The sequence below is a fragment of the Cryptomeria japonica genome, chromosome 9 (assembly GCF_030272615.1).
Source record: "Cryptomeria japonica chromosome 9, Sugi_1.0, whole genome shotgun sequence".
NCBI classification, from domain to species: domain Eukaryota; kingdom Viridiplantae; phylum Streptophyta; class Pinopsida; order Cupressales; family Cupressaceae; genus Cryptomeria; species Cryptomeria japonica.
The window spans coordinates 710,081,421-710,103,471 of NC_081413.1; the positions used below are offsets into that span (position 1 = coordinate 710,081,421).

At 35.8% G+C, this 22,051-nt stretch overlaps 1 protein-coding gene across 2 annotated transcripts in view; it reads right to left on the bottom strand.

Moving 5' to 3' along the window:
- Positions 1 to 5,177: 5,177 nt before the first annotated feature.
- LOC131073835 (uncharacterized) overlaps positions 5,178 to 22,051 on the bottom strand; it is a 30,178-nt gene continuing 13,304 nt past the window's right edge. For both annotated transcript variants that reach the window (XM_058010351.2, XM_059210905.1), the window contains exons 2-5: positions 16,816 to 17,693; positions 6,181 to 6,339; positions 5,753 to 6,001; positions 5,178 to 5,534 (exon numbers count right to left, since the gene is read on the bottom strand). In XM_058010351.2, the coding sequence (XP_057866334.2) occupies positions 5,394 to 5,534; positions 5,753 to 6,001; positions 6,181 to 6,339; positions 16,816 to 17,679 (1,413 nt within the window). In that variant the 5' untranslated portion in view covers positions 17,680 to 17,693 and the 3' untranslated portion in view covers positions 5,178 to 5,393. The remainder of the gene's footprint in view (positions 5,535 to 5,752; positions 6,002 to 6,180; positions 6,340 to 16,815; positions 17,694 to 22,051) is intronic.

Genomic DNA, 22,051 nt, shown 5'->3' on the forward strand with positions numbered 1-22,051 from the left:
CACCTTAGTGTGTCTTGCATCTTGCATTTCTAATTTCCCTTTCAGCATTTAATTAATTAATTTAATTAAATCCAAAGTCATATTTTTCATCACTTCACACATTATAAAATTGGGCTCTTTACCCTAAGTGTGCCCCTTTTTATTTTATTCCTCCAATAAATCGTTTAATCATAAACCCTAATTATGTCCTATTTCAACCTTTAAGGCTTGATTTCGCATATCAAAACACCTTGAAATTAGCTGTAACTTTGGGATTCTCTCTAATATCATCATATCTCACGACCCTGAAAATTTGGTGAAAAGTTGGTTTGACTGTGGCAGGAGTGCACATGGTCCTCGACTTTTTTCTCGAAATTTTGAGAGCATAATTCTATGATATTATAATGCTTAACCCCAAAATATTGGCAGGAAATTAAATTCCTAGGTCGACATAAAGGTAGAATTAAGTCAAAATTAAGATCTAGGGTTTCATACATAAGAGCTCTCTTTCTTCATTTGAAGGCAACTAAGATCTATCTAATCTAAGGGAGTTTTCAACAAAGCAAGCATAAGGAGGCTTCTATGTAGTGAAAGAGAAGCCTATGTGGAGTCTTCAACAATATTCAACAACATTCAACAACATTTCATCAAGCATTCCTCATCAATTAGGAGCCTTGAAGACATTGAAGAGTAATAGGAGATCTAGTGGCAATATCTCTCCCTTGGGGATTGGTATGATTTCATGTTATTTTCATGTCTTTGTATGAGCTTCTTTACTTCAATTTGCATATTTACATTCATTTTTTAGATCATTTAGCATATTCGGTTTGAAGCATTGTTATTTACATTCACATTTACATTTAGGGTTTACTCTCATGCATAGGGTAGCTCTAGTTTCTTTCATTTTAGGATCTTGCATACACACAAGGTTCTAGCACACACCTTTTCAATACATTATCAGCTATTTGTGGAGGTGGAAATATCCAACACAGGGGTTTGACTAAGGCAAAACCTATATAGCCACCCAAACCTTCCCTTTTCAGTTACAAGTGCAGAAACAGGCATTTGGAAGTAGTTTTAGATCTGGAAAAGGCATCAAAATCACTCAGAAGTTTCAGAAGTGCAGAAATCTGTCAAGGACAGGGGTGTGGCACCCTGGTCCCTCCATTTTGCAGTCAAGTTTGATAGGTTGAAGACTCAGGACCTCTAGTTTGCAGTGTCTTAGTTGCAGCCTCTTGTTTGCAGAAACAAGACAGTGGCATGACACCCTCGTCTAGGTCAGTTTTGTTCAATTTGCAACATCAAGTACACATCTAGAATCCTCTCCCTTTCATTCTTTTAGTATCTCAGTTTCAGATCTACAAGTTTGTGTAATTTCGAGTTCATTTGTGCTTCATTCTTTATCTCCTGGTCTAGTTGATCATTCAAACCTAGTTTTTCTCATCATTTGCAACAAGAGGAATAGAAACCCTAAGAGGTAATCCTTAGCTCTCTCTTTCTCACAAGAAGTATCCAAAGTGATATATCTCCCTAGGCTCTTTCGTATTTCCAATGTGTTGGCAAAAGTGGGATTAGGTCCTACTCACCCGATCTCGCTTTTCCCGCCCCCACACTTGTAATCGGGTTTCAAAGACCCGATTGCAAGTAATGTTAACTTGTCATGTGATCAAAAAGTTCCTACTTGCAATGAGGTCAAAAATTTCCTACTTGCAGTGAGTGCAAAAAGTTCCTACTTGTAGTGTCTGACTCAAGACCTGAAATTGCACAAAAAGCTAGGAAAATGAAAACAAAAACTAACCAAAACTTGGACAATGATGACAAAAACACCCATTGATGATTTAACATTAGCAAATATGAGTTTTTAACCTCATAAAATGTGCCTTAGAGAAGAAAACTATGAATTTTGAGTAAAATTTTGTAGGGGTTGTCAAATTTTTTAAAATTCAAAAATTGAGACAATAATGTGCAATAAAATATTGAAAATGCTATAGATGATTTGTTAACTATTGTTATGGTAGGAGCAACTTTTGTGAGCACACCAATAAATCCATTATAATTGATATATGGGCAGTGTTTTACAGATATACAAATAGCTTTGTACAAGCTTTGAGTGTTTGACTAGAGCACCCATTCTCCATTAAAAGGTTCATTTGTGTAGTGACTTCTAGGCAATGAGATGGATGATTAAATTAGAGTTATATTGAATTGTAATTTTGGATGTGTGTTACAAGACTCGGATTTGCTTTAGACTCGATAAGTTGATTTTTTACTTGGACTCAAATTTGACACCTAGACTAAACACAAACTCAGTGAAGAATCCGTAAATTAAAAAATCCAACAAACTCAAAGATTTTTAAAGATATAAAACTTGTTTCATGCACCCATTGATAAATAAACCTTAAAGACACAATAACCTCATTAAATAGAAGCTACTTTGATCATATACAAAAGTATACATCGATCACATAAGTATAAACATAAATTTTAGCTTAAGGAAATAACACATTTAGATATATAAATAATGTCAAATGCATGTACAAAACTAATGGAATATGAAATCTATGACATCAAAACAAATATTAAAACTAAAAATATAAGTATATGGCTTAGAGGAGCCTACATAACTCACCCCGACATCAAAAGTCATGCACTAACATGTAAGATAGGTCTTGGATAATGATGTAGTCATGATATTTGTTTGTGTCTCAATTACTGGTTTAAATATTCAAGTGAGGAATTTATTATTAAAGTTTCTTGAAGCCTTCAAGACTGCATGTTTTTTTGTCAAGCTCATTAACAAAGAAGAACAATCAAGTAAAAAGATAAATGGTTTTGTTCTAGATTGATCTTAGCTAGGATACTAATAGATGGGATTTTTCTATGAGTTATTTTTTTAGGGCATTGATACATTTTTGCATTATGAGAATGGCATATCTTGCCAACTATGACTTAACTTGTATTCTGCAATACAATGATTGTAGCATGCCAACTTTGCCTATGGAAATCCTTGTATAACTAAACAAGTTGTCCAATGTATGAAACAAGATAATCCTTAATTGTGGCTTTGAATGCGAAGATGCAAATATTTGCAACAAGGGATATGTATTTTGTAGATTTTATGATGATGATCCATCAATGGCCTAATACTTGCTTAGAATTATAGTTTGATGGGGGTTCAGAGGCAACGCCCCCAGTGGGGTTGAGGGCCATCATGCCCAATAGAGTCCAAAGGCACTGCCCCTGGTACGTTCCCTGTCGCTATACATAGAAGGGTCAAGGAGCAAAGCCCCTACCACCAAGCCCAAACAAAGAGCTTCAAAACCATGCAAACCTTAATAACGCACACTAGGTTCATATTTTTTTGTAAATCTTAGATAGACATAATTTGAACCAAACAAGCATTGAAAGATTGTATTTTATTATAAAAAGTAAACTAAACGGTCGAGTCTACCCTATTGGACTCACCTAATATTGGTGAATCCAGCGAGTCTCCCAAATTTAGTGAGTCTAGAAAGTACTTGGTAGTTAAGTCTCTCGGAATCACTTGCTTCAAGATTCATAGAGTCTAGTTGAGTCCTAGCAGGTCTTGTAACACTAGTATGGATACTTGTTATTTCCCTTCTAAAAGAAGCATGCAGTTTAAGGCTAACACTTCTACAATTAAATTGTTGTCTAATGTGACATTGATATATAGAATAAATACAAATTTCATTATTTCTAATAATTCTTCTTATTTCAATTTTGTTGAGGTTATTAATGACTATCTTGTCAAAACTCAATTTTGATATATAATAAATACAATTTTCATGATTTCTAACAATTCTTCCTATTCAATTTTTTTGAGTTTATTAATGACTATCTTGTCAAAACTCAACTTAACTCGGATTTTATTAATTGGTTCCCACTAAAATTTTAGTCTTATTGATACTTTGATGTGTTAGTGTAAAATATGGGATAACCCTGTTGGAATATATGATGATAATACCAATTGGCTAAATCAATTGCACAAATCGCTAACACATGCTTCAAACTTGATGGCCTACGACATTTGTTATTGGATTTGTTGAGAAACCAATATATACTTACACTGGACATTTGAACTAGATATGGATCCTAGATCAGGGATGGATTGGAAATTCACATACAATTATACATGAACATATGGGTTGACCTTGAGTACAATGCTTCAAACTATGATGTTTTATTACCTTTGTTAATGGATTCAATCAAAAGCTAGCCCAAACTTGAACTAATTATAAATCCCAACCATGTCCAAGATTTGTTTGACTAGGATCTATCTCTTCTTGTGAGTTCACCCCAAGTACAACTTAGGTGAATCCAAGCAAACTCGATAAAAACCTAAGACATCCCCAAACTTTTAAAATATTTTTTTTATTTAAGAAGAAAAAAGAAAAAAATTAACTATTATTTTGTGCAGATTTGGCTTACATATATATTTGTACCTAATAGTACTTATACCATGAATAAGCAATAAATCGTAAGATTCAATCCAAGAACTTACCTTATTACTTTAATCAAAGTTTCACTACATTTATTAGTCTTTTTAAATTCTTTTTTTGTAATTGTGTTCAAATTAAATATTTCAAAAGTGAAACTCAAGTCGAAGAGTTTAAATGAATCAGAGATCCAATTTAACCTATAAAATTGATTTATCATTAAAATTAGTTGTTTTCCAACGAGCATGTTAAAGACCTTACTTAATATCAAAGTTTCTCTAAATTTTGAGTATAGAGAATGAAAGTATTAAGGATGGATTTCGAGAACAAAGTTTCTTCTAAATTTTAATAATAAATATTGAATTAATGTATAAAATTAATATTTGAAATTTTTTAAATATAATTAAAAAATGGTTTAAATGATATAAAAACACAAAAGAAGTTCAAATTTAAAGACTAAGCACAATAACAATTCGTTGTTTCCATAAACTACCTAGCATAAATAGACATAATATGAAGCGTGAGTTGAAAAAAATAAAAATTAATTTAGTCTGAGACTTGCTATTCAAAGCAAGAAATAGACATAATACGAAGCATTGATTCCTTGCATATAGTTAATAAGGATATCTGATTGTTCCCCGCTCAAAACTACTTGTGGGTGGAAAGGAAACAAAACATGTAACAAGATGCAATAAAAAATCACTTTCTAGGCAAGTTACCATACCATATACTGAACAGCCGTACAGAACATTATATAATATATAAATATTGTATTGCTACGAGCGTATAAATATCAGTACTTCAAGTGGGAATAGAGACGAGAGAAACTAGAGTATATGGTACTATGAACAGAGTAGCTTTCAAACTAATAATAAAAATCCAATTTTTACATCAGCCATTAGAAAATAAGCAGCATCCCTGGTAGAACATTTAAGTTGATACTTTATTTGCCCCATTTCATGCAATAATATACTCGTAACCATCTTCTCTCCTTTTCTTGATAGAATAAGCCGCTAAGCCCAACCCAGCGAGGAGGGCAAAGGCAATCAGAAGGCCAATTGGAAGAAATCTGTTTACATGAAGCGAGCTTGCTTGTTCCTGCGTTTAAGAGGATGGGTTGTAATTATTTCTCTATTGTAAATTTGATTTGATCATTTTATATCTGAAATTTTCTGTCTATAAGGAGAAAAACATGAAACAAAATATCTTGTTCTTCACTGTAATATAGGATGCATCACTAAAATTAAAACAATAAGATCAATTGGAACATGGAATACTTCATTCATAAAGAAGACGAATGTTAAATAGTAACTTACTGGTTGATGAGAATAGAGAGCCCTGTTTTCCATGGGATCTGCTATGAGAAGATAGAAAAGACCCATAACACCTGTGTGACTGCGTTCTTTGCTATATTTGGATTGTAATTTTAGAGTCTCCCCGCCATGTATCTGTACGCTCCCAGGCTCTGGATAACATGAGCCCATTCCAACAATATAACCAGTTTCATTACCAGGCTCTCTTCCTTCACCATAAATTGGCAACGATGTGCAAATCTCCCGACCATCCTAACCATTATAAATTGTGTTAAATCAACTATATAATGTACCATCAATTGGAAAGAAAGCAATAATCATGAACTGGAGTCATTGAAACAGAGTTAGAAACTCAGAATCAAGGAGATCAAAATATCTCTCTCTAATATTCCCATGAGTCATCATAACTGGTTGAGATGAGAAATTCATACCTGGCCATAAAGTGTTATGCCAGCCCCTCCAGTATGTTGGTGTGCGACAGCATAAATTACATCGCCACCTTGTGGTATGACCATATGTGCTTCACGAATGTCAATGCAATCACCAGGGGAATGAATACCTTCACTACATTGTGGAATATCATATTCAACCTGCTTCGAAAGTGATTAGCAAACTACAAATGTGGAAGCTCTTGGAGGAAGATGTAATGTAGCTTATGTTATATTTGCCTACAAATTAAAATAAGTACTGTGGATGAAATCATAATTTAGATGTCACAGGAAAAACAGTTTTAGTAAAATAACTAACCTTTTTATTTCCAGAGCTTTATTATTATGATCTTTTGCAAATTGATCCTCCAAACTGTATGAATGAATCACAAGTTTTATTTTGCAAGGTGTAAGAGGAATATTGTTTATAGAGCTTGTATTTAGCATTGATGTCAAAAAAAAATTGTTTTTTGGGTTATGATATTATTACTAAACCTCTAGCTTGCTGTTTTTATTGCATTGATAAAAAATGGAGCTAGGGGAGGGGGTAATTGTGAGCCATAGAGACACTAGTGTAGCAATCATTTACAGTAAGACATTCATGTACCGTTGCTGTGCCAACTGAACATGAAAGTGCACTGCCATAGCCAAGAGAAAGTTTTAAGATATCTAGTGTAGTAAATTGAATAAGATCCAGTGCACCACTCTTTTTGTTAAAAAAAGTATTTTGTATTTCCCAAATAAAAGTTGACACGAAGCTTATTTTTAAATAGCACATTTGTAAAGGTTGCTAGCTTTGGTTTACAATGCATTGTTAGACTTTGTACATTGCGGATATTGGGCATTACATATAATTATGGATAAGGTTTATTTCGAGTTATTGGGCATTACATATAATTATGGATAAGGTTTATTTCAAGCTCAACTCGCCTCATGCATTAAGCTTCTCTAGATTTGATTTATCCATTAATAGTTGCATTTCTCCAGAAATGTGAGAATAATTAGTGTTTGGAAGTGCAAAAAGATAAATATTTTTAAATATGAAAGAGGAGAAGGTGGATTATCCTCGTTTATGATATGAATTGAAAATATTTTGAAATAATAAGGGTTTGGGAAGGTTGTTATGTTTTGAGCAACTTCTAAGCAATGGGAATGTTGCAGGACTAACCGTGATATGGGTATTGGGGAGGGGGTTGTAGAGACAAAGCACTAGATTTGCCCCGTCTACTATTTTTAATCTCCACATATTGGCACCAACCCCAAACATGAAGAGGTCTCACATCTTCATGCCGTAATGCTCTACATAGTTACATGAAAGTTCTAATTCCAAGGATCCCAAGCCACCAAGATGTGTAATGCCCTAAAGCGAAAACAAATACCAATCAGCTACTATCTATATTAGACTGGTGAAATTAGAGGTGGATAGGATCACTTTGGTGTTTATCTTTTTAGTTGGAGAATAGCATATGGTGTACCTACATCACAAGAGGTAGATGCGCACAAAATGAACAAAAAAAGAAACATGGTAACACTTGCATAGTTAAGAATGGGTTGCACCTGCCATACCAAAAAAGTAATGGAATGCAAAACTCAAAAATGTCTAGAAGAGAAGTTTGTAAACCCTAGTTAAAATTAAGGGTTTCTTATTCCACAAGTAATTGCCATCTGATTAAATACATTGAATTGAAGACCCATAACAGTTAGTCCTTACCACACAAAATGACTAGATTGCTACAATTTAATGTTGCAGTTTTATTACAAATATTTTCAATTTATTACATTCTAACATATAAAGGGATTGTGAATAAAATTGCTCACATCATGTTAGGCGCACAACATTCCCCTTCCCCACGTTTGAGAAGCTTTTCCAAAATTTTAACCAAATGGAAGCTCTATCATGTGTCTTCATCTCCTATCTTATCCAGGAGCATCTCAGGGGTCATGCAATCTCGCATCACTCAAAAATATGTTTAGTGCACAAATTTGTGGTCGTGCACATGGTTTTGTTTTCTTTGTTGTGTTTGTGTGCAAGTCCTTGATCTACACATTGGTTGCTTTGTTAGAGACTTTCAGTATGGTTTTCCCAATACATTGACTTCTAAAGTTGTGCACACTAATTCTTTGATGCACACAAATTGTTGTCCGCATACAAAGTCCTTGAGGGTGCAGTTTGTTTTTAAGTCGATATGCTATGGGTGATTCCACGCCATCTTTGTTCCCAAACATCCTTGGTAATGTGTTACAGCATCCAACTTGTTAATGTGTCAAATGCTGACAACTATATTATTTATTTAAATGGTGCATTAGAAGTTGAATCAATTATTATGGAAGGGTGAACTGTCTTGAACTACCGCATCATCCTAAGTCTATATAGGTCTAGCAAATTGGGTCATTGGCACTAGATACTAGCACAAGAATTCAGACGTTGACAGATAAGGCATTGAGCAGACTCCAAATGCATACATTGGCTTTGAGGATGAAGTCGCTCAATTGTGGATTAAACTAGAATATGGTGATCACTAACGTCACTATTGGATTCATGTGCAAAGAGTCTTAAACATCTATGCTGGCACTTGCTATTAATGAGTAGTCAATAATTTGTAATGATATATTTTCTCATAACCATGGCAATAATTCTCTTAGACATTCTCTTTTGTTTTTTCCATTGTGTACTTTGTGCATGCAATAACTGATTGCTCATTTGACTTGCTACCATCACTGCAGCAATTGGTATTAGAGCATCAATTTGAAGTCCTGAAAGAGGTGAGTTTTTCTCCATATTTGAAGACAATTCGTGTGAGAGTTGCATTACAGGTGGTCCAAAAGTTTAAATTGCCCACAAAGGTGGTAGGAGAAATAACAAAAATGCTAGAGCACAGCATGATGATCTGGCTAACACAATGAGATCCATTTAAGCCAAGCTCAAACCTATTGAGACTGTACAAAGGCACAGAATAATTGTGGCTACAGATGTCAATGATAAAAAGCAAGTAGATCAAGCATCACATGATGGTGCATCAAGTTCAGAGGAAGAACTATCTGCTGAGGAAATTTCTTCCTTAATATTGATGAACGATGAAACAAACCAAGGTTTGATCTCCCAAGCCACTTGAGAAGCTTAAATCTAGAAGCCTTCTTGGATTGGATCACTGAGCTGGAAAATAATTTTGAGTTTGAATGCATATATGATCCAAACCATCTAAATTACACCACTAATTAGTAAAAGGGCATGCTGACTTGTTAGATTTGATTCAAAAATCCATTGCTGACAAATAATTTGAGATATAAAGGAGCATGCTATGCATAATCATAGCAACAAGTTTCCAGTCAAACTGACACCACCTTTTATGTTGTCCTCACCCCTAGATTTCTTCAAATTAGCTAACTGACTCGAGATCTAGTCGACATATGAATAACCACAAGAGCTTGTTCTTTAATTAGTGGCATCTTCATTAGGGTGAATGCATCACACTAGAGGATGATTCGACACTCATCGTCTCCAATACTCGTGAAATTTCCCTTGGCAATGCAACTTTGAAATTTCCATTGGAAATGCAAATTTCAGTAAGATACATCACATTCCATCTATTGGTCCTAAATTTCTTTATGTGTGCCAAAATACACACACTAACAAAAAGGTTGAGTTTTGGCTAGACAAGTGGGTTGACAAGGATATTGATGATGAGCACATGGTCATAGCTTCCAAGCATTGTGATGCAGCAAATCAGATGTACAAATTAGGAGAGGGAAATACGTTGTGTAGAACATCAATGTATGCAACTAGGGTTGCAAGGACAAATGCCATAATCTCTCTTTGGCATCAAAGGTTGGGACATACCAAGTTTGGATCCATGCAGAACATGATCATGCATGAAATTGTTTGAGGGCCTCCCTCCATCCTACCCTCCAAGTGAAGTATGTGAAAGATGTCCTTTGGGGAGATGCCAAAAGGAAGTGTTTCCACAGAGCTTAATTCACAAAGCCTCTGCTCCACTTGATCTCATTCATAAATATATATGTGGATGGATGAGGATACCTTCTTTCTCAAGAGCCAAATATTTTTCAATATGTTGGTGATTACTCTAGATTCCTATTGATCTACTAATGGACTTTGAGGCCATGACAAAGAAAAAGATGGATTTGAGAATAAAGTGCATCTAGATCAAACAAGGAGAGTACATCAATAAGAGTGATAAGAGATTTCTCACAAACGACAGCATAACTTGCTAGCGCATGGCACACCATACCCCACAGTGAAATGGGATGGCTAAGAGGAAAATTTGTGTAATCATGGAAACTATTATATGCATTCTATATAACAAACATATAGATTTGATGTTTTGGGGGGAAGATAAATTGTAATACAACTCATGAGGTAAAGGGAAAAACTCCTTTCAAAGACCTGATAGGTGATCAACCAAAGATTTCTCGCTTAAGAGTCTTTGTAACTGATGCTTGGGCCCACATCTAAGATGAAATTTATCACAAAATAGAACCTAAGATCTGTAAGTGAATCCTAGTTGGGTATAGCAAGGAGTCCAAAAAATAAAGGTTATTCAACCTTGAAACTCAGAAATTTTTTGTTGACAGCTAAGTTACCGGTTCGGGTTCGGGTACCGGTTCGGGTTCGAAGAACCCGGTACGCCGGTACGGCAAAATTTTGAAAAGGGGTTTGGGTTCGTTTGGGTTCGTTAGTACAAAAACATGTAAATTATATATATATGCAACCTATAAGCATGAATTAAGATTAGCATGTCACATAGCATCATATAAACAACAAAACCAACATAAACTTGTAATCGTAGCATCATGATCATACCATAACAGCATCATATACATCAAGTCTAATATCAAAATGATAAAATATTCAAGTATCATTGTTTCAACTTTCAACAATTTAAAGTTTGATCATTAAATGGATTCAAACTAAGAACATCCAAGTTTAATTTTTCAAACTGAGGACCTGGATTTTGCCGGCAACACCCCCAACGGGGTCAAGGGGCAGCGCCCCTTGCGGGGGTCTGGGGGCAGCGCCCCCAACGGGGTCAAGGGGCAGCGCCCCTTGCGGGGGTCTGGGGGCAGCGCCCCCAGCGGGGTCAAGGGGCAGAGCCCCTTGCGGGGTCGAGGGGCAGCGCCCCTTGCAGGGTCCCGGGGCAGCGCCCAGGGCGCGCTCCCTGTCGCGGTACAGGGCGGGGTCGAGGGGCAGCGCCCCCGCCGCCAACACCAAATCACAACCTTCAAACCCACACAGAACTCCATGGCGTGCATCAGTTTTCTGTTTTTTTAAAACGTCTAATTTTCTGCTTATTAAGGTTATAACTTTCACTTTTTACAAGGCGGAATTGAAAAAAAAATTAAATTTGCATTGTTTTTTGACTTTACAGGCCGCCCAGCCACCCAAGTTCGACTGGGTCTGCCCGGGTTCAACTGGGTTCGACCCCGGGTTCGACTGGGTTCGACCAGGGTCGAACCCACTCTGGGTTTTTCGAACCCTGGTCGAACCCAGGTCGAACCGGACCCGTACCACGGACCCGGTCGAACCCGGACCCGTACCAGGGGGGCCCAGAGGCGAACCCGGTAACTTAGGTTGACAGAGGTGTTGTCTTTCTCAGACTTCCCTTAAGTATTTTCTATAGAGCTGCTTGATTTTTCATCTCCTAAAGAGAAATCTCAAATGATCCATACATCAGATGATAATACTAGAGAGAAATTACAGAGAATTTACCTATCACTTCACCCTCTATTCCAAATTGTTTCCTTCTTGAGAGCATTAGTACTCCCTAATGAACTTCCCCTGATGAATTTTCTGCCAATCAGTCCATTACTTGGAAGGTTCTTCGAATGCCTATCTAGTTTGATGATACCATTGTCTCATTCCCAACTGCTTCCTTAATCTGCCATTCCATTTCAAGAATGCATTGCTGATAGAGGTGTTGTCTTTCTCAGACTTCCCTTAATTGCTTTCTATAGAGATGCTTGATTTTTCATCTCCTAAAGAGATATCTCAAATGATTCATCCATCGGATGATAATATTAAAGAGAATTTACCCATCATTCTACCTACTATTCCAAATTGTTTCTTTCTTAAGAGCATTACTATTCCTTAATCAACTTCCACTGAATTTTCTGCCGATTAGTCCATTACTTAGAAGGTTCTTCTGAAGCCTATCTTGTCTGAGGATGCCATGATCTCATTCCCAACAAAAGAACATGTGCTTCCTTAATATACCATTCCATTTCAAGAAAAATTCCCAAGTGGTGTCGGAGGATCTTGCTTTCATTCTTCAAGTTCTTGGTCAGACAAACAACACGACTCTATCCAAGACAAATTGATCTCTCATAGCTCAATATTTTGACCCCATCTCCTATAAGAAAGATCATGGACATGCCCATTGGGAGAAGGAAATATAGCAAGAGTATGAAGCCCTTAGCATTATGATACTTGGGATGTTGCCCCATGGCCTTAGAAGGCCAGCATTGCCTATTGCAAATGGGTCTATAAGACCTAATTTGATGAGAATAGGGAAGTTGACAAGCATAAGGCACACCTTGTGGCTAAGAGATTCTCTCAAAAGGGAGGGATCAACTACAATGAGACTTTTTCTCCTGTTTCCAAAATGGATTGCATTCATGTTCTCTCCCTTGCCACATCCCTTATGTGGAAAGTTCATCAAATGGATGTCAAGAGTAACTTTCTTTGTGTGCATAGAAGGAGATTTTCATGGAGTAGCCACCAAATTTTCAAGAAAATAGCAATATTCCACTTGTTTTCAAACTCAAAAATTCATTGTCTAGACTCAAGTAAGGATCTAAAGATTGGTAGAGAAGATCCATCAATTTTTCATCTTTGCCTATTTGTTCAATGTGTGCGACTATGATCTCTACAGCTGCCATTGAGATGGCCATATTTTCATTATTGTGTTGTATGTTAATGACATGATCGTCATAGGAGACTTTCCTTCTCTCATTTGAGAGTTCAAAGGAAAATTACCTGATTCCTTTGAAATGATCAATATTGACCTTCTGCACTTCTTAAGAATCCAAACCTCTCAAACTATTGCTAGAATTTTCATCTAAGCCAAAATATTCGTCAGATCTTGTAATGTCCCCTCCTAGCTAGTCATCAGTATGCAGTGAGATTAGCCTATCAATGGACCCTCGTAGGCTAATGGGTTTGGATAGAGGGTCATTGGGGCAGACTCTTGGTTAGTGGTTGGCATCTATCTTCTCCAGAGTCTAGTTGGATCAGGTTTGGCCTTCGTCTGGCTTAGTTTCACACACTTTCTATTTATAGTAAGTCAGTGGATGTTTGAGAGGGACCCTTACTATTTTTAGTAAGGCAGATGGATGCGCATTGGATGCAGTGGTTGACTCCCTGGTTCAAATAGAATCGAGAAATAATGAGTATTCATGGAGTTATGTTATTCTAATTATTAATAAAGTAATACTTTATTAATAATTAATCATTAAAGGCACAATATAAAATAATGTTATAATTGCACATTATGTGAAGGGGTCAAGTCATCATTAAAAGGGGGCCATAATATTAATTGTTTGAACACCTAGGCCAAGAAGATTAATATAAAATATTAAAGTGCAAGCTCATGTCATAATAAATGCAAATTAAATGCTTTTTAGAGGGATCGACTTCATGGAGGAAATATGTAAGGCAGCTAAAGGAAATCAATTTTATCTTTTGAGCATTTTAATTTGTCTTTTCATGGGAGCATTGGGATTTGTGAGAGACCAAGGGTTTCTGTAGATTTTCAATCATTTCCAGACATGGGAGAACGTTCATGCTTCATTGTTCAGCATACTGAGGTTGTGAAATATCAACTGAAGATTGCTAATTTGATTGGCTTCATCCAGAGGTCAACCTTGTGCTAAATTTGTGAGAATTCATAAGAGTTTATGATCAGATTGGAGGAGTTTTATGATTGGATTGGATAGCAGAATAAGAGCAGTACTTTGCAAGGCATTGGCAATCATTCATAGGCCATACAGCTGTTGATTGTACAGGCTGTATCAGATTTTAGTAAAGGCACCATTCATCCTGGCTGGGCACTCTTGTGTATAGGGAGATTTTGACTGAGGGTGCTGGAAAAATTCTAATAAATATTTGGAGGAGGCTCTTGCATTCTAGAAGACATTCACAGCATTTTGGTGGCCCAAGAAAAGCTCATTTAGGAGAATCGAATCAATCTATGTCTGCTGCTACAGTATATCAGGTTTTTAATTTGGCATTGTAGTTGTTTTTTGAATCAACATACAAGTTGGAATCTATAAATTGATTTGATCAGTATTTAAGCATTGTAATCACAATTATTTTAATGCATTCAAGTTGAGTTCTTAGTTTCCAGCATTGTGAGTTTCCTATGCATTTATTACCCTTGCCAAAAACACAAAAAATTCAGAAAACAAACAAAATTCAGTGATACATTCCAGAGAGATTTCAGTTGAAGGTCTTGGGGGTCTTCACAGATATTCTTCAGTTGTTCTATCCTTAGGATTATAGTACATCTCTCACTCAATTATCCATAGGTACTCAACTTTAGGATTCTCCAATGCCTGAATCGTGTCTTGTTGATCACAATATGATAGTAGTGTCATCTACCTCATGCATGCTTGGCTTGACATTTCCTTTGAAATCAGTGTAGTTTTAGGGTTAATGCAAACAACTCATTTTTTTCATCTTTAGGCAACTAAGCAAATCCTTTGATACATCATGGGTAGTCTTTGGTTTGGGATTCATTATGTAGTAGGTAGTACTCCTCTTCTTTTAGGATTCTATGATGTTGCCTATGTAGAGGATCTTGATAGCTAGAATGGTACCTTTAGCTAATTTTTTTCTCTTGGGGAAGTCCTATCTATTGGAGGATAAAGAAGAAAGCTTCTATCTCCTTATCTATGTCGAGGATGATTACTTCAATGCAAATGAGGAAGCATGTCAATTTATATGGCTTCACATTCGATATTTGTAAATTGGTTTAGACAATCCCCACAATCACACAGTGTGATAACTTGAGTGCCATTTAGATGATACATACTCTTGTCCACCCTTAGTGGACAAAGCACATCGAGATCTATATGCAATATGTCAAGCAATAATTTCAAGATGGTTATGTAGTTTTTTGGCATGATTCCTCCATTGCGCAGCTTGCCAACATCTTCATGAAGGCTCTTACTAAGAATTTGTTCTTTAAGCTCCATGTACAGATTTGACTCTGAGCTCCCTTGCAAGGATGATGTAGAGTAAGGTGACAATAATAGACTAATAGTCAACCTTTGGGGAGGATGTTTAGGTACAATACTAAGGGTGACCTATCTCCATATACTTATTTATGGTCCATGTAACCTCACACCTTGTGCATCGTGTAATAATATTGAGCCTTGTTAATTTCTTCACTTTGAATGAATTATATACACACAAGCTAAGATTAATGCATGTATCTCATTGCATTCCATTATATTTAAATTGATTCTTTAAGCCTAGGGAGAAACACGACCAATACAATTTTGTGTTTCTCTTATTCTTGTGTGCCCTACTTGCCTGGAGTTGTTTCTTTTGGTTCTTGGCTTATGTTACATTTGTTTCTTCTGCAATTGTCTTCAAATTTTCCACAAGGGGATGCTTCTTCATTTGGAAACCACTATTATTCAAGACCTTTATTATAGTCCAATCCTGCTGAAAAGTTTTATTTAATACATGGACTGAGTTTCTCATCAAGCCTAGAGGTACCCTATGGTTGGCTTTGACTATATCTTTTATCTCAACTAACCATTCTCCCAACTTATTTTCTTGATTCAATCTATCAATGCCTTTTTGCCATACCCATTTCCTAAAAGTAATAGTTGGCCAATAAGTGAGGTCTACAATTTCTTCTCTTCTAAGGATTTTCTACTTGATAAACACTAGCACAACTATCAAAATTGGTATCAAAAAGTCTTACCTAAGCTAAAGAATATTTTATGTGGACTATCATTGATTTCATTTGCAAGGAAAATATGCCAAATTGAAATCACTATCATGATGGATTATTTTGTGTGCTATGTCCAATACTCCTTATGACATTTGAGTGTATCCTTTTGTTTTTTAATTTGTGAATCTAGGCATTAACTAGATCCATATGGTTGGTCCCACAACTAGGAGAGCTCATCCCCAACAGTTACATAACGTTAATAGGTGGTTTTGTTTGTCATTGGAGTTTATGGAATCACCACAACAGTTATGCAGGTTTAAACTGGTATTTTTGCTGTCCCCAATAAATAAATACGAAAGGAAGAAGAGGCAACACGATAGAAAAACAGCCGACAACGACTAGAATCATTGGAATTGGCAAAAACAAGCTCAAGATGGAAGACTAACCCCATGCATGGATGAGTGCTAGAGGGAAAGTACCTAAATTATGTTGGATGCAATTGAAAATGGAACATGGAAAGTATAATGGAGGTCATTATCTTTCTTTTAAACCAACCTCATGTGCAATTAAATTAGAGTTTCAACATAGTAACTTTTTTCCCTCAGTACTAGTATTGTGGAAACTGTCAACACTAACTAAAACCACATTCTTTGGACGTTATTGTTGCTTGCACATGAAAGCAAAAATATAAATTGAGATAAACCAGTTGGTAACTTACATGGCAACCAACATAGTCATGAGAGCTTGATTGATCAACAGACCGTTCTCCGGTATCTGTAGCATCAAGGATATATGTTTTAACGGGAACAATAGTTTCCTCCCAATCCATCCAATGTATAGTGTATTTCAAGTAAAGTTTTATTTTCTCTCCTTGAACCCCTTCTTTCAGTTGACACTGGGTCCCATCATAGCAACACCTTAAGCCTCCTATGTAATCTTTTCTAAGTGGACGATGATAACTATCTTCTGTAACATTGTAGAGATCACATTTGCATTCTGTGCAACCAAGGGAGTTTACAACACCCCTTGTATCAATAGCATGCACATTCAACAACCATGACTCTTCATATCCTTCAGGTATTTCATTAGGATCTCCAACTATAATTCCATATGGATCAGGAATGAATGTACTGGTATGACGTGTTTCAGATCCAAGCCCAAAGTATTGGCTAAGAACGTTAGCTTGGCAAATACCATCATTTCCTGCTGAGATATAGTCTGAACTGGTAAGTATCTCATTTTTTGGCTTTCTCTGTTCTTCTGTTATAGGTGTCTTGTGGTAAAACCTGTTAACTACCCAATGATGCAGATAAGTCTCAGACAAAGGGACCGAGTTACCATCTTCATTTACAACCTCTGCATCAAAACCCTTGAGTGCAATATGGCCTTTGGGAAAATCAATACCATAATACCATTTATCTTGGACTTCTCCAGGTCCCAAAATAAATGCTGGGGACTTGAAGACTGCAGACTTGATTTTTCCAGCGCTTAGATCTAAAGAAGTCTCTGTTGTTATTTGGGCATGCACTGTTGCTATCCACAAGAAGCATGAAAGTATCCATGCCCTCATATGCTGATACATGCTGTCTTCAAATTCTGCATACACCAAATTACATCATGTTAATACTAGGTGTCATTACAATGAACAGTTTTCTCATACAATGAATGAAATGACAGGTTCTCAGTTTACAGCATTACATATAGCATGATAAGAAAACCCATACCATCTGACATAGTATTGCAACTATATGAGAACCATATTTTCTAGATATGAAAAAATCAAATTGACTAGAGGAAAAAACCTAAAAGGATACTTAATTCCAATTTATGGTATAAATTCCCTGTTAATCAGAATATTAGTATTACTTGTGAACAAAGAAGGGATAAAAATTAATTGGAAACAATTGATGAGACTAAACATTGTATGTCATTCTGAGATATCAGCATGAAACAAAAAAGATGGAAAAATGAACTAGATTGATTTCAAATTTGATAAGAGACAAGTAAAGCACCATTAATAATGTCTTGAGATTTTTAATAGAAAACTGAAAATCCAAGCATAACACAATTGATAAGTGCCTTGAATATCAACCCATCATCTAGAATAAATAGGTCATGTATGGTTCTAGTAGGGGCTGCCATCAATGTGAAATATATAAATCACTTACCATTTATTTTTATATCCAAGCAAACTGTATTGTGTTGTTTTTAGTATTTTACAGCTTACTATTGTCATACAGCTGCAAATACATCACAATCAATTACATAAAAGAAATATTTAATAATAAATGATAACAATTATCATTTCATATAAAAGAATGAAAAGAAATAACTGGATATTTTTCATTGGCATTATGGCAATGAAAATTAAGGAGAGTTGTTCTAGAAGCTAAAGAATCACTTTATGCAGATTGTTTTTTCACTTGATTTCATTATGCTCCAACTTTCTATATGATTGATTGATCCTATTTCTATGCAATATGGTATGACTTCACAACCACAATAAGTCAGCTCAATTTGTCCTCCTAAAACATTACTTCCTTATATTCTGACTAGCTGACCAGGAGATTAAAAACCTATCTGCCCAGACAAAGAGATCCCATAACCTCAGGAAGCAACATGACAAGCCTATGGGGATTTTGCTCTCATTTGTGCTCCTGCATACCATCAATTCAAGCATCCAATTGGTAGAAAAATTGATGAGGGGCATATAATTTTCTTTCTTAAAAAATGTATTGCTCACATTTTAAAGTCCATTAAACAACAAAAGGAACAGAGTTTCTGGTGAAAAGAATGCATTCTTCAGAAAAATGAATCACTGGTGCTCTATCCACAATGGCATGCTACTGAAATGAAGTGTTATGTTGACACAACTATTAGACTGGAATTAACCCCTCTATGTGCATCATTACCCTAAACCAAATGCATTCAAATAATTGAACCCAAAAGACTTAAAAAATTATATATCTTCATGGAACACATACATTCAAATGGAAAGAAACTAAACTATTACAACGCATTGGGAATTTCTAGTGTACAATCTAAACTCTAATATATTCTATGTGATGTCCTTGGAAAGATGGTTAGCTCAAATCCACCAAATCTTAACAATCAACTCAAATCCTAGCTCTTTTTTATCACAAAGTTCCTGACGTTATAAAAAAGCCTAGAATGATGACAATACAAATAATAAGCAATTAATTGGCACCTAGCTGACCAAATTAAAAACAATATTAAATTGACAAAATTGATCAATGCCAAAAAGGTAGATAATAAGATGCAAATTCTGATCAATGCCAAACTGGCAGATAACAAGTCGAAATGTGTCAATGCCAAAATGGAAAACTATATCATTTGATTCTGAATCACTGCCAAATAAAAAGTGATCTGGCTGTGAACCATCTAAAATCTTCTTACAATAATAGCATGGATCCAACGGTAAACCATCTAGGATCTTACAATATCAATGCTACTTCTAACTAGTAGTAAACCATCCAGTTTATTACAATTTTGAAAGATAAGAAACTATTATTCCTAAATAACCAAATCCAAGAATTATGTCAAATTGTTGTCCAAAAATGTGAAAGTAGACATTTCATCAAACAATTGGAAAGCAAACTACAGAAAATGTAAATTACTTGGATGATGCATAAATCCAATTTTTGTAGCTGAAATTAATTATACAAAATTCAATATGGTATATATTTACCTAAGTTACCGGTTCGGGTTTGGGCAAAATTTTTTTTGCCTTTTCGGTTTGTGGGTTGGGTTTGTCTGTATATATATATATATATATATGCAAAAAATTTAAGAAATATACAAAATTACAAATCTAAATACATTTAATAGTATGCTACTTCATCATTGATCAATGCCAAATGCCAAATGCCAATTGAATCATTGATAGTTCAAAATTTCAATAATATCATATTATGTCATATGCCATATGGTTTTTTGATTGAAAAAGGCAAAAAAAAATTAATTTTTTAATGTTTAAAGTCACTTTATGTGACTTAACCCAGCCAGTGAACCTGGGTTCACCCGGGTTCGCACCTGGGTTCGCAATAGGTCCGACCAGGGTTCACCCCAACCCACAACAAACCCAGGACCCCTGGAGTGAACCCTGGTTGGATTGTGAACCCAACGTGAACTACGACCCACGCGGACCTGATCCGGGCTAGAGCCTTCAGACAGGCGAACCAGTATCACAGATATTTACTAACCTCCAAATGATTGCTGGAAATGTTGCACAAATTCTAAAAATACCAAATTGTACGACCTAAAAATGAGAAATGAACCTCTAAAACTTCAAAATAAAATTGCACCCCAAATATCAATGATGCAATTTCTTAGGTCCCAAAATCAGTGATTTAGGACTCATGAGGTGAGTCTGCCCAAGTTTGGGCAAGTACTAGTGTAATTTTTGGTCTGAAACTTCGAGAGTTTTGGCATCGGACTTGCAAGTTTTGGAGGACTCTTGGGTTCTATTGGGCACAGTTGGGAGCTTAAAAACACAAAAGAAACATTCTTTTTTCACTTTTTTTGCTCTAGCTTGTTCAATACAGGTCTGAAGAGAGAAATAGGAAGGAAAGGAGAGGAGAAGAGGAGCATTTAAGATCAAAGAAGACACAAGTAAGTAAATTTCACTCTTTTTTTGTTTTCTTGTTTTGAAAATCAGGAAAAATTGGAAAACTAGGGGAAATGCTGGCAATTTTTTTTTATTTCCCTTCATAACCTATTTCATAGCCGTTATAGCTTATTTTTGGATTTTTTTTGTTTTCAAAATGAATGCTTGTCATGTTTCTTGGTGATTTTTTACAAAACCCTACTGATATTTTTTTTTCATGTTAAAACAGCAATTTTAAGTTCAAGGTCAACACAAAGGCCAAGTAGGAAAGACCCTACATGGAAGTATGGGATACCAAGAAAAGAAAAGGGCCAAGTCACTTGTACTGAATGCAATCATCTGATGACAGGCTGAATTAATAGACTAAAATACCACCTTGGTAAAATACTTGGTCAAAATGTGAAGGTATCCCCTGAATTGACTCCGAAGATTGTTAGATGAATGCCCTTCTTGCTAAGTATGAGTTGAAGAAAACAAAAAAGCAAAAGACAAAGGAACCACTAGTAGAACTGATGAGTCAAAATGTATCTCGTTCTACGCCATCAGATACCTTTGGTGGCCCAAGTCCAAGCATCCATCATCCACATTCATCTATTGGTGAGAATCCTGAGGGTTCCTTTTCTGCTGCTATCCAAATTCGTTCATCATCACCAATTTCTTTGTTCCACAAAATGTTCCAAGAGCACAACCTTCACTTGAAGGTATTGGTTGGAATAAAGAAAAACACCATGGGGCTAGGATGGAAGCAACAAATTTTTGTTACTATGATAATTTTCCATTCAATGTGGTGAATAGTCCATATTGGGAAGGTTTGGTGAATGCATTGACAAATGTAGGTAAGGATTTAAGACTCCAACAGCTAGAGAATTAGGTGGGCCATTGCTACAAAAAGTTGCAAAAAATACACATTTGTGGTTGATGATCAAAAGAAAGTGTGGTGAAGAAAAGGCTGCAACATATTATCAGATGGATGGATGGAATAGGACTCTCCTAAACTTTTATTTGCTTCTAGTGGTGCATTGGTGTTTCTAAAGTCTATAGATGCCTCGCATGAAGTCAAAAATGTTGAGACTTTGTGCAATCTATTAGACAGGGTGATCTAGGAGGTTGGTGTTGAGAATGTTTTCCAAGTTATCATGGACAATGCAACTGCATATGTAGCTGCAGGTAGACTGCTTATGGAGAGGCAAACTACAATTTCATGGACTCCTTGTCCTGCACATTGCTTGGATTTTTTGTTAGACAACATTGGGAAGATTGGATGGGTGAAATGTCATGCCCCAACAAAAACATCACTAAGAAAATTGCAAAAGGAAGAAGACATAAT